The sequence below is a fragment of the Brassica rapa genome, chromosome A02 (assembly GCF_000309985.2).
Source record: "Brassica rapa cultivar Chiifu-401-42 chromosome A02, CAAS_Brap_v3.01, whole genome shotgun sequence".
Classification (NCBI taxonomy): Eukaryota; Viridiplantae; Streptophyta; class Magnoliopsida; order Brassicales; family Brassicaceae; genus Brassica; species Brassica rapa.
Genome location: NC_024796.2, coordinates 9,952,159 through 9,965,061, shown reverse-complemented (window position 1 = coordinate 9,965,061; position 12,903 = coordinate 9,952,159). Strand labels below are relative to the sequence as shown.

The following is a 12,903-nucleotide window of genomic DNA, read 5'->3' as shown; positions in this document are numbered from 1 at the left end:
AATATTTGATATGATTCGTTATATGCAAATATCTAAATATATATAAATATATATGTACATATTTATGTAAGTTTTATAAAATTTTCATTTATTAAATTGTATATTTTAGTTAGTAGAGTTTTAAAATTAAATATTTTTGTAATAAGATATTATTACTTTTTTATTTTATTTAAAAAAATATATTTTATCTGTAAGAATCAAATCAAATATAGTTAAAATATAAAAATTTCCAGATATTTGATATAGGTCTATATCGAATTGGATCGGATAACTCATACTTCTAAAAATCCAGATATTTGATTCTTACATAAGCATACATACCTTAGCAAGTAGAATCTATACTCTAATACCATTGGCAACCTTCTTCAGTTTTTCTATGTTAATTTTTTTATTCCTTTCTGCAATGTGCAGAGATCTTAAAGATTATCGATATCTACAGTATAGCCTCTGGCAAAATTTTCGGTCTTCTTTGGGTCTAAATTTGATCAGGAAACAAGGCAAGCTATTGAACTCATCATCGGTATTTCAAACCCCAATAACAAATAAAAAAAATTTAAAAATACAAAACTAGAATTAAAGTATTCATACAAACGATAAGAAATTAACTACACCAAATTAAAATTAAACTAGAATTTAAAAACAACTATTATAGTTAAGTTGGATATTTTTAAAAATCAAATATGGTAAAACATCACAACTAAATAACTAGTAAGCATTAATCTTAACTAACATAAAATATAAAATAAAATAAAACAAAAATAATTATTAATAAACTCAATAACTCGTAAATATTCATTCTTACGTATAGACGCGGATGAGTCACATAGTATATGAACAAAAGATGTAATCTTATACTATTTTATAAAATGGAATATATTGTCTTCCCTTCAAATTTGATACTTCTCTTTTTTGTCATGTTTATTAATATATAACTATATATCATGTTATATTTCATTCGATGCTTAAAAAAAGATTCAGTCTTGTTTGCAACTATAGTTTACAAATTTTATGTGTTGGTTGTTATTTCATGTTTCATTGATATGAGTTTTGTATCGGTATGTATATGAGTTTTATATTGGTGTGTATATGATTTTTAAAGAGAAATAATATAATTAAACGTAAATGGAATAGAATTCATTATGTCATCAAATAATGTAGAATACAATGTGATGTCGAATGAAATAATATTCATAGGTTATATTTGGTTTTATAGTTTACTGATTAAGGTTTAGATTTAATGATTAGGTGTTTGGATGTAGTATTTAGTGGTTGTGTGAGGGTTTACCGCGTAGGGATTAGAGGTGAGGTTGAGGTCCTATACTATTTCAACAGTTATAGATCATATTTGGGTTTATAATTTACTGACTACGGTTTAAATTTACTAATCAGGGGTTTCGGTGTAGTATTTTGTGGTTGTGGGAGGGTTTACTATGTAGGGGTTAGAGATTAGGTTGAGGTCCTATACTATTTCAACTATATGGAATAGAACACGCGCAACCTGTCAAACCAAGAGAATGTGCATTCCTGATTGTTTAGTAATTAGGAGTTTGTCTTGGGTTGTACTATTTAAGCGGGTGTATATGGTTTAATATTTATGGTCCAAAATATAGCTGATACATTTTAAAAAAATATCAGAAAATTATTTATAAATTATATTTGGGTTTATATTTTACTGATTAGGGTTTAGCTTTAATAATTATGAGTTTGGGTATCCTATTTAGCTGATGTGTGAATGTCTAATCTGTAGGGGTTATATGTTAGGTTGGTGTCCTACACTACTTCGTCAAAATGGAATAAATCTGTAAGCTTTCAAACCCGAAAATGTAAACCGTATGCGGTTATTATTGAATATGATGTGGTTTTCTTATATTCTCTCATATGTAAACAGTTTGCTGTAAATATTAGCCATATTTCACTTTATCTATGTTATCTATACATCTCTCTTACACCTGCTATTTGTACGAAAGATGGTTAAAACCGGATCAGTGAAAACATAATCGTTATTTCCCTAATTATGTCAAATCAATGTCATGTATTTAATTTCTTTTGCAAACTTAGCTATTTTGCAAATTGTTCTATTTTTTGGATTTTATAAAGATTTTGTCCTTTTTTAAAAAAAAATTATTTGACTTTAACTTTGTCATCCCATCATATTTGTCTCTGTCTCATTTTTCATACTGGGTCGCGTCATAGACTCATAATGGTTGTTTCACATTACCCACATTAACCTCGAAGATGAAATTAAGTGAACTATGTTAATGTGAGGAAGAATGGAAGTTTCTTAGTGTTAACTGAACTACAAATGTCTAAACCATGGTTTTGAGTTTTTAACTGAATCAAGAAATTCAGCAAGATCTTTAAAACCACTGATACTTTCCTCAATTACGAACTCACTTGAAGTATCAATTAAACCCACCATCTTAACTATTTCATACATCATAAGCCACTGGATGCAGAATTCCTATTTAATGGATCAAGATTGTGACATCATCATTTTTTTTTGTTTATTCGATGGAAGATTTTGTTGTAAGCTAATAGATGAGTATCCACTACATTATCATATACATAACTCTATATGTAAATCCAATACAGTGTGTCAGCGTCTCTGGCCTAACTATTTAACAACTCTCCTATTAAATGGTGGTTGCTGTTGTATTGGAGGAGCCTACAACTTGTAAAGATTTGAAATAAGCCTTCTCTGCGTTAGCCATTCTACTCTGGAACATGGTCCATTCCTTTTTGCATCTGTCCCTCACCTGCAAGACACACACAAACAAATAAAACACGTTACAGTTGCTTGTTACAAAAGGTATGCGTCTTTGCTCATATCAAACAATTACAACACGAAAGAGAGAGCTTAGAAAAGTTTGTTACCCCTTGCCATGGCGCTTTTCCATCTACTGCCTCACCCTACAGCAATCAGAAGAGAAAGGGAGTTTGAGCAAAGACGTTAATGTCAGATGAAGAAAGAGGAAAAAAGTGGGATACAGAGAGAGTTTACTTGGCTGCCAAGGGAAGGGACAGTTTGATGAACGATCCACTGAGAGTCTACTACACCTATCTTCTCATGTGCAGGCTGCATTTTGGTGTAAAATATACACAGATTCGTCATCATACAACAAAGACGTAACTAAAGTTAAGTAAACCAGTCTTTTAAGAAACAAGCCTCATGTGTTACTTTCGTACCTCAGCACATCTTCTGAGTGCAAAGTCAAGTCCCCAACCGTGAACCAAATCATTCTGTTTATAACAGTTAAGGTAAGGCATATAAGTAAAGACTGACATGGAGACAGAATTAAAGTGAGTTAAGAATGAACAAACAGATGATGAAATAAGGAACAACCTGGATCATATGCCACACGCATCTCCAGGCGTCTCTTGAAAATACAGGAGCCATGATCTCAACGAATCTGCAATTGTTAATGATACAAAATATAGAGACTGTTTAGTTCCTCTCAACTCATAAAAGGCAGAAAGAAAGGCTTCTTCTACGTACGCAGCACATGGAGGGAGGTGAGGATCTGAGCACCATCCAGGTTTTTCTTCTGTTATCCTGATTCAATTCAAAGCCCAAAATTTTGTAAAGATCATTATGAAGAAAACTAAAGATGGCTAGAATATAAGGGGGATTTTGGGTCCATCATACTTGTGGACTTCAAGATCTCCTCTTCTCTTTGTCATCTGCCATGTTAACCCCTTGTTTGGTTCCAAGCCAGGTTGAGAAATCTCCAGGCCATGCTTCTTCACGAGCTTTATGTACCTTAAAAAAGATAATCCAAAGATGATCCCAACAGTTCAAAATGAACCCATGTGAAGGTTTATAAGAAACTTACTCTTCGGCATTAAAATGCTCGACCCCAAGGTCTTCATCCCAGATGAATATATAATCATATCGTGCTACAATATCAGGGTGCAAGAACCTCTTTGCATACCACCTAACATATTTCAAGGTGCCAAGAGAGTCAATAGCCATAAACATCACCACAGAGTATTAAAACTAAAACGAGGTTGATACCATTTTGTTTGCTTTCTGACACTAATGTGTATAGCAGTCTTGGACCATTCAAACTCATCCCACTCAGTTACTCGGCCGTCATAATGAAACAGGAGAATAGTGAAGTTCTCTGAAAACTGTTGACAAGACTTTTGATAAATCATATATGGCAAATCAACAAAAGTCAAGGGAATGAACTAACCTTTTTGACACAAGCATCGATATTTTGTTTCTGTTTAATACCAACAGTAAACGTCACGAGGTATCTTGGTTGCCTGGTCAAATCCTAAAGAAGCAAATAACATACCGTATTTGATCAGCTAAGACTTTAACCCAACTAAAAATAATTGTTTGTTGATATATAAGACTAATGATAATATTAAAAAAATGGTTTATGAGCGCATACCTCATGAGGTAAGCCCCATAATCTGCGCAAATAGAAGTCTGATTCAGCAGCAACAATACCAGGTGGCAATCTTTCAGCACCACGAGGATTTGAAGGAACCCATATCTGCTCACAAGTCAGAAATAAAGCATGAAAACATGGACCGTTAACACATACATCTTTGGCAAGGTGAAATCTAAATGGCTTAAAAATGGGTTATCCATGAAAATGATAACCCAACTTGCAAGAATAATGTACTCAACGTCTATAAATAAACGGTGTAGAAGAAGCATGCCTGTGATTTGTCGATTGGAGCAGATGAGCTGGTATCGTTACTCTTTGATGAAGACCAAGATTTATGACTATCTGGAGTTGCAATGGCCGAACCCTTTTCCTCTATGTATGAGAGATCGTTTGAAGCAAGAAATTTTGTTGGGAGATTCACCTGGAACATATGAGATGAAGATCTTCCTAAGATTAAAAAAAAATAAAATGATAAAGCACAGAGAGCAGAAAGATAAAAAGGGTTTGATGAAACAACCTTAGTGATTGACAATGATGGAAAAGATATTCCAATGAGAAAGCCAAAAGTTACACCAAAAAAAGCTGCTGCAATGATCTTCATTCCATCTTTTGATTTCCGACTATTCGAACTGAAATAACAAGAACAAAAAGTCATGAAGAGAAATTCATCACATAGAGCTCTTAAAAGAAAAATAACGAGATGTTTACCTGCGTGAAAAGATTCCCATATCTTCTCCAAAGTACCAGACTCTAATTGTAGCATGCAACTGCAGGAGTGAGTCACTGGGTTTCTCTCTGGCCTCCTGACAGTGAAGAAGCCAGGAACCTGCTATGGTTATCAATACAGTGAGTCATTATCAAATACACATGGTCAAACAGAATAGGATGTTCTATGGTCTTTAAACGGCAGATTTGGTCATCAAATACAATTTTTTTTTTTTAAATGGACTTCTATGTTCAATAAAGTAAGTCATTATCGTAGAATCTAAACATGAATAGAATATAGTGATTCTAAACCAGCAAAGTACCAAACAATTGACCAAACCTATAATGAGAAAACAAATAATCTAATAAAAGTCAAAACAAACACATTTACTTGCATAGTTGAAATAGATCGCTCTCAATTCTATAATCACAATTACAAGAAAAAACTAACAAACAAGCAAGAAAGCATGTGCTTCCCCAATTGACAAACGCAACAAAAACTACAATCAGAACGCAAAAAACAGAACACTTCACTTAGATTGCAAGACCGACAATGACAACTAAACCAAAGCAGGTAAGAGAGACAAAACGCAAAAACGTAACCCAATTTCCCAAACCGGATAGGCTAAAAAAAAAAAAGGCAAACTTTAAAATCGAAACGAACCTGGGGGGGGAGGGGGTTAATCAAAGAAGGCACGAATGAGATCCCTGTGACAAAAAAAATTGAAAGCACGAGAAAATCGCTTCTCACCCACACACAAAACCCAAACCCACAGAGAACAACGAAAGAGAGGTGTTAAAACCCGCGTGATCGCCAACAAAAAACGTGAGGAGAAAACGGAGGACTTAGCGTAGGGGGTCTTGGTTTGGTGGCGACCCCCTATGAGAATTGTTTTTTTTTTCTGGCGTTTATTTTAGGTGCAGGGAGAAACCCAAAAAGCTCAAAACTCAAAGCTGATTCCTTTGAAAATTATTGTATTGGAAAACGAAATTAGAATGGTGAAACTGAAATGTCGAAATACCAAACGACGGCGTTTTAATGTAGATGTTTGTCATGCTTTGGTTGGCTTTAACTTAAATGCGCGTAAAAGTACGCACAACAATAACAAAATTCTTAAAGGACCGACACCGGCACGCATCTCCTCGCAACAAACATGTCAATGTGGATGTAAACAAAATCTACTAAAATTAAATTTTCAAATTGCAACTTTTGTCATTATCTTTGTTGCCAAAAAAAATATCAAGTTGCAAATTACTAGAAAGCCTGGGTTGGGAGGTCTCCAATAATCACGCCAGATCTTTTACTATTTTAGAAGATAAGATTTTGATAGAAGAAAAGAAACCAACAAATCCAGATACGTTGTAAATAGTTAATTAAATTATTTATTTCTAACCTTGTATGAATTTGTTGAATAAAAACTATATATTTCGGCTTTGTATTAATAGAGCTTTAGACTTTATGATACTATCTATCTATACTAATAAAGTTGATTAGCCTTTCTTTTCAATGCATCATCTCAACAAAGGATGTTCCAAAATTTGACACATGTACACTTCTCTTTAACAATCTCGAAATGTTCTTTCGCTTTCTTTCACGATTTATTTTTACGTTTTCATATTTAAAGCACCTTCAATGAAAAAAAAGTGTTTTATCCATTGGAGTTCTAAAGATTCATATGTGTATAAATATATGTTGTATATGTGTACGTAGGTGTGGATTCATTATTTTGTGGAAAACCTGCTCTTAAGATTCTTAAAATAATGAACTCCACACCTTCATATACATATACAACGTATACTTATACATATATATGAATCTTTAGAACTCTAATGGGTAGAATTTCTATTGAAGATGCTCTTAAGTTTTAAGGCGCATTCTAAAATTGGCATCATTTCTAACTTCCCGTCTTCGCTCGCTATACCTTCCATCGTACCCTAAATATCACCTCCCAAAAACTACCGTTACTATTAGAATTATTATTAAGCTCACAGCAACGAACCAAATAAAGGTACGCAAGGATGATGAATGGTCCTTTCTTACTCTTCTTTTTCATAGTTTTCCATATCTTTTTTATCTACTTTCTTCTATGGTCATCTCAAGATAGAGCTTCCGTTTCTGTCATCATCATCAGCTCTATTCGTGTGTTATACTTTAGTGGATCGTAGGAATTTTTTATGGGGGATGATGAGTACTTATATATATATCTGGTTGTGTTTTAGAATTGATCTGATAAGTAAGTGACGTTTCCGATTCTTGGATTTTTCACTAACAAGTTTATGGAGTGGTGAATGCGAACAAACAAGTTCTAACAGAGATGATGCATCATCTGACTCCGGAGATCATTGAGTATGGGAAGAAGAAGCTTTACAAAAGTGAGGGTGTTGAACTTCAAGGAATTTCAAGAGTTCAAGCATGTCGGTGATGATTCCCCTACCATTAGTCCCTCATATCATTGGTGCAAAGATAGTATGAATATATAAATTACATGTATTTTTGCAAGCTAGAGATTAATCTTAAGAAAGACTGATTAAGAAATAATTTTGTTTTGTGGATCAGGTGGGCATGGATCTGGATGGAGTCAAGTTCCAGGAGATGATCCAGAAGTGCAACATGTTTGCTGATGATGCTGTTAAGACCGTACAGCAACGTAACATGGTTGTTATCATGATGTAAAGACCATCCAACAGGTATCTTAATTCTTAATCATTGTTCCCTTATGAACTTCAAGATTTGTACCTGCTAGCACTGAGATGCGGTCAGTTCACTCATATTCAACCCCAATCTGAAGTTTACTACTAATCTGCACACTGATTTTAGTACATCACTAATCAGTGTTCGACAACGTGTTTGCAAAAATTCATCTTATCAAAGACGTTAAGAAACAATTGGATCCAAATCGGTGTACTACTTGGTGACTGCAAAATTTACTAGTCAATGAAAAAATTTAATCGGTGTACAATGCATCTAATATAATTTTATGACATTTTATAATTTTTATAGTCATAATCTATTTTAATAAATTAAATTATTATATAAAATTAAATATGATAATATGATAATAAAAATAGAATAAACCTATTTTATTTTCATTTTATGCATTCATTAGACTGAAAATAAATTAACTATCATCCACTGTCAAATTTTTTAAGAATAATTAAATTATATGATAAATTTGTACAAAAATAGAATAGTTAACATAATTAAAAATTTAACATTTATAACTATCTATACTATATTAAAAGGGATATATGAGCTCCATTGAGCCTATCCACGTCAGAAAATTAAATCAACCAATAAAGGAGTATTATAATGCCACGTCAATTTATTCCTTCACCACCGTTCTCTTCATCTCCTTCTCAACGTGTTGAAACTCTCTCCTTCCCAACGTGTTGAAACTCTTGGTTTCCTTCTCTGCAAATTAATTGATCAACGTTATGACCCTTAGCTTTTTTTTTTAATAAATCAGCCCACAAGCAAATACTGAAACGAAAGAGACTACAGTTCGAGGGAAAGAAAGCTGAATAGAGTAAGATCTAGACTCCGGTGGACACTGATGGCAAGAAATCCGGTCAATGAGACTTCACGGCGCCGGTGTGTCCAAGACCCACGGTCGTTCCATCGTCTAACCTTCAGACCACCACCCGCAGAGTCGCCCCCTGGTCCCAAAACGCCGGAACCAAAGGATTAAGGTCCGGCTCCGTAACCCTAACGCCGTAATCCGCCTGAAATTCACTCTTCCTCCTAGGTCCGAGACACCACGTACCTTCTCAGACTCACGGAAGCGAAACCGAAGGCCGAGCCAGAGAGAAACCGTCAAGAGAACCGCCATCCCGTATAACAGAACCTCAGACATCGAACTTCGCTAGCTCCACCCATCGGTACGAACACCAAACCCCGATAGCTGACTGGAATCTGACAACTTCACTGACGAACCACCAGAGCGATGACGCTCACCTGGGAATCTACCGAACCGCAACGAGAGAGAAAGGTACCACCTTGACGACGACGGACGCTTCCTCCTCCGTCTTGATGATCAGGTACCGGGTGGGGAGATGAGACGAGCTCCGACGAGGCTGCCGGAAAATGCAGCGCCTCCACACACGGAGAACACGAAGCTTGAAAGTTAGAGAGAAAATTTCGTCGCGCGTTAGATCCACTTGCGCCGCTCAAAGGCCTTCGCTTTTTCTTTCGATTCATTTGTTCTTGATTTACATATAAATAAATAGAGTGATGGATGAATCTCATTCTAAGTTTTTCTCACCCTTAGGTTATAGAATAACTACAGGAAAATCTGATCTGATGTGACACTACATTTCATTCATTTAGGTTATAAGGAGGACTTGCATGGATCAAGATGGAGGTCGCTTCAGATGGTAGCAATCTCATGGAGAAGGTCATGCATCCTTATGTGCAGGTACCCACCTTTGTTAGTTAGAATCTAAAAAAACACTATATTGGTTTGTGGGTTTCAGTACAGTTGAGTGCTTTGCTTTAAGAAAAAAAAAAATTCAGGAGAAGAAAATACTTATACGATTTCAGGATGCGGAGAAGTGCATCAAGATCGATCCAACATTCTCAAAGGGGTACAGCAGAAAAATTGATGTCCAATTCTTCATCAAGGAGTATGAAAATTCGATGGACACATACCAATAGGGTCGCAAACATGATCCTAATATTGAGCTTCTCTCGATGGTGTTAGAAGGTATGTTATATGTGTAAAGGCATGTAGAAATTATTCACTCTGTTATCTTAGTAGCATGTGTTACGTTCTGTAAAATAATTATGCAGATGTGTACAATAGATCAACAAGCACACTGTGGTGACCTTACTCCCAAGGAGTTTAAATAACTACTGGTTATATTCTAACTTATTGTTATGTATTCCTTTTTAGGTTTAGAGTCAATCAGTGAATTTGTCTTATTTATTTTTCTTCTTGCAGACAAGCAGAATGCGAGACCCGGCAATCCAAAACATTCTCACAGATCCTGTGTTGAGAAGGTAAAGAAACGAATTTGACTTCTCTATATTTTTTTTCTCAGTTCAGAAATCAATGTTTGGTTCAGATGGACTAGAGCAATCCATATTGCTGTTAATGATTTTTTTTCAAAATCTAACACTTCTCTTGGAACAGGTACTGTCTGATCTGTGATTGTGACTTACCAGAAGTCTCTTACGTTGAAGAGGCTGAATGAGACTGTGAGATTTAAGAAAGAGTTAGAGCAGAAAGAGTATTCTGATCTCAGTATTAGCGATGCGGAACGTTAAAATTGGTAATTTCTTTTTGCAATTATATATTGGTAAAGAGAATTGAACTAACATCCTGTTGTGTTTCTAATACATGTATTGAGCTCTTCAAGGAGAAGAAGTATCATGATGCTGTGAGACATTACCATGAAGCGATCAAAATGAACCCAAAAGACTTGAGAGTAAGGCCATTTATAATCATCTTATGTTCTTTAGTGTTGTGCTGCATACAAAGGCGTATTTCAACTTTTAAATTAATATGTTTTTTTTTTTGGATTTCATAGAGGCATACGACAATCGAGCTGCGTGTTACACAAAACTAACAAGTTCTTCCAAGGGAGGCATATCGGGAACAAAAGAGATGTGAAGGTAGCAATCAAGACAATACTCGAGGTTGATCTGATAGAAGTCAAGGGACATAGAAGAAAATCTGTGTTATTTAATGCGGGAAGGGTAGCTAAAGGCCTTAGGCATCTTGATGAAAAGTATTGCAAAGAAACATGGGAGATATTGAGCAGTGTGGTTGTTATGTAATACTCGAACGTGAGCAACTCATAGAGGAGGTGAGCCATTAACTTCGTTTAGTTTTAAATTAGTTACGTGACGTACCTCACTTTGGATTAACAAATCAGTTCCAGAACATCAAAGGAGATGATAGAGTTTAACTCATAATATGCAAGTGAAAATAAAACACAATTCCTGATTCATTCCACATTGTAGTTAGAGTGTTAGGTCTAAGTTTTGAAAACACTATTTGAACTATGAATTTCGACAAAATTATAACATTATGCAATATAAAATAAGTGAAACATTCAGGTTCATGATGTAAACCACCGAAACAAATGATCCAATGAAATCAAACCAAAACAAGGTTTAATATATAATTATATATTTAAGTGGAATCAATAGAAACTGCAGCAACTTGAGGATACAACATATCCACATCTTTGTCTCGAATTATTTAGATAATTTCTGAGAACTTTTTAAAAACAATTAGAGGATTCTAAATTATTCGGCAGTTACAGCATAAAAATGTTGAATAATTATGGATATACACAAGGATGATGTAATATAATGCTCCTTTACCAGAAAAAAAATGTAACGTTTGAAAAGGTCCACAAAAGGTTTGAAGAGGTCATGGCATACAATTTTTTTACTGAAATTCTAATTAGAGCAATGCACTCTTCAGATGCTAGAGTCTTTAGTGAAATTAAAACTTTGATTTTTTTTTGTGAAGGCAATTTGAAAAAAAATATTTGAAAATTTAACGTTGTTGAAGTTGAAAAAGTATTCGAAGTGTAATATTTTTTACGAATTAGAATGAATGGTTCCATTGACAAAAAAAAATGGTAGTCATAAATCATATAGCAGCAAACAAATATATAGAAGAAAAAATATATGAAATTTAAACTATCAATTGATTCAAGTTTAAGCCTATAATTTTAGTTTTGATGTACTAATATTTCAAATAGTATAGTATATGTTTTATATTATTATTTAACTGTTGTATTCTAATAATTTAAACTTCATTTTATAATTTCTATTTATTAAAGAACCACTGTATATGTATATGTAGATTACACATATTCAAATGCAAATAAAATTAAATAATATAGACATAACTGAAGTATAACATTTATGGTAATAACCCGGGCGTAGCCCGGAAAAATCTCTAGTATAATCTAAAAGAATAAAAGAAGAAATTAGATTTTGTTAAAAGAATCTTGCATTTTTTAATGCGGGTCATATTCTTAGATTTTAATCTAGTTAAAAAGATAAATGTTAATATTATGTTGAATTAATATTTTAGCAGTTAGATAATACAAATAAAATAAAATAAAAATTTGTAACAAGTAATACGTTTTATTTTCCATTCAAATACGAAACGCAGGCATGCACTCTACGTCTATACACCAGAAGCAAGTACCATTAGCCTTCAGTTTTCACATTCAACATCTACAAATTGTATCTGGCAAAACAAACTAAAGATGGTGCTTCTATTTGTTAATACATACATACATATAATAAACAGTGTTGTTCAAGTCCGCGTTACAAAGTCTAACCTATATTGTTGTCACAGGTGCATAGCTACTTATTTACGTTACAACACCAAGTCTATCCAGGTCCGGCTCAAACTTTCTAATGGTCCGGTGCCAAAAAAAAAATTTCCAATAATTGTTAAAAAATTTTGAGCCTTTTTTTCTGAATTAAGGGCCTTAAAACCACCTAATTTTTTTGAAAAATTTGTTGGGTCATGTGCTTTTGCTCCACCAGCACTACGTTAAAGCCGGGCATGAGTTTACCTATATGTATATTTGACTCTTTGGGTTATGTACATATTAAGTTGTTATTACACACTGAATCACTACTAAATAGCAAAATAGACTTTATACATTGGTTTCACCACACAAAGGCAAGCAAAACAATCGAGGCTAAGAGACGAAAAATGAAATCTACGCTTTCATTGGCTTCAGATACTGCTGCCGTGAAGGTAGGGATCCAGAGCTCTACGATAGTACCACCAGCTACTAGGGCTGTATAGGTATGAGA

The 12,903-nt window shown here is 34.1% G+C and overlaps 1 protein-coding gene and 1 pseudogene across 2 annotated transcripts; one reads left to right on the top strand and one right to left on the bottom strand.

The window, feature by feature from the left end:
• Positions 1 to 2,400: 2,400 nt before the first annotated feature.
• On the bottom strand, positions 2,401 to 6,369 carry LOC103852432. Of its 2 annotated transcripts, none has more exons than XM_018656200.2 (15): positions 5,773 to 6,369; positions 5,112 to 5,232; positions 4,921 to 5,032; positions 4,675 to 4,824; positions 4,401 to 4,505; positions 4,197 to 4,280; positions 4,016 to 4,131; positions 3,834 to 3,935; positions 3,647 to 3,760; positions 3,497 to 3,553; positions 3,344 to 3,410; positions 3,187 to 3,240; positions 3,002 to 3,076; positions 2,875 to 2,910; positions 2,401 to 2,756 (listed from the first exon to the last, which is right to left on the bottom strand). In XM_018656200.2, exons 2-15 carry the CDS (start codon positions 5,129 to 5,131, stop codon positions 2,634 to 2,636), a joined length of 1,215 nt encoding a protein of 404 aa, XP_018511716.1. In that variant the 5' UTR covers positions 5,132 to 5,232; positions 5,773 to 6,369; the 3' UTR covers positions 2,401 to 2,633. The 2 variants fall into 2 exon arrangements, with proteins under 2 accessions (XP_018511716.1, XP_009127584.1); XM_009129336.3 differs by having other exon boundaries at positions 5,112 to 5,229; positions 5,773 to 6,367.
• Positions 6,370 to 7,293: 924 nt separating this feature from the next.
• Positions 7,294 to 11,785, top strand: LOC103852430 (annotated as a pseudogene).
• Positions 11,786 to 12,903: the final 1,118 nt, after the last annotated feature.

Bases quoted from the DNA above. Each gene is read 5' to 3' on its own strand.
- LOC103852432 (XM_018656200.2), bottom strand. From the start codon at position 5,131: ATGGGAATCTTTTCACGCAG. The intron at 3,554-3,646 runs GTATGATGGACC...GAATTGAATCAG, and splicing joins GGAGATCTTGAAGTCCACAA to GATAACAGAAGAAAAACCTG. The intron at 2,757-2,874 runs GTAACAAACTTT...TGTGTCTTGCAG, and splicing joins GAAAAGCGCCATGGCAAGGG to GTGAGGGACAGATGCAAAAA.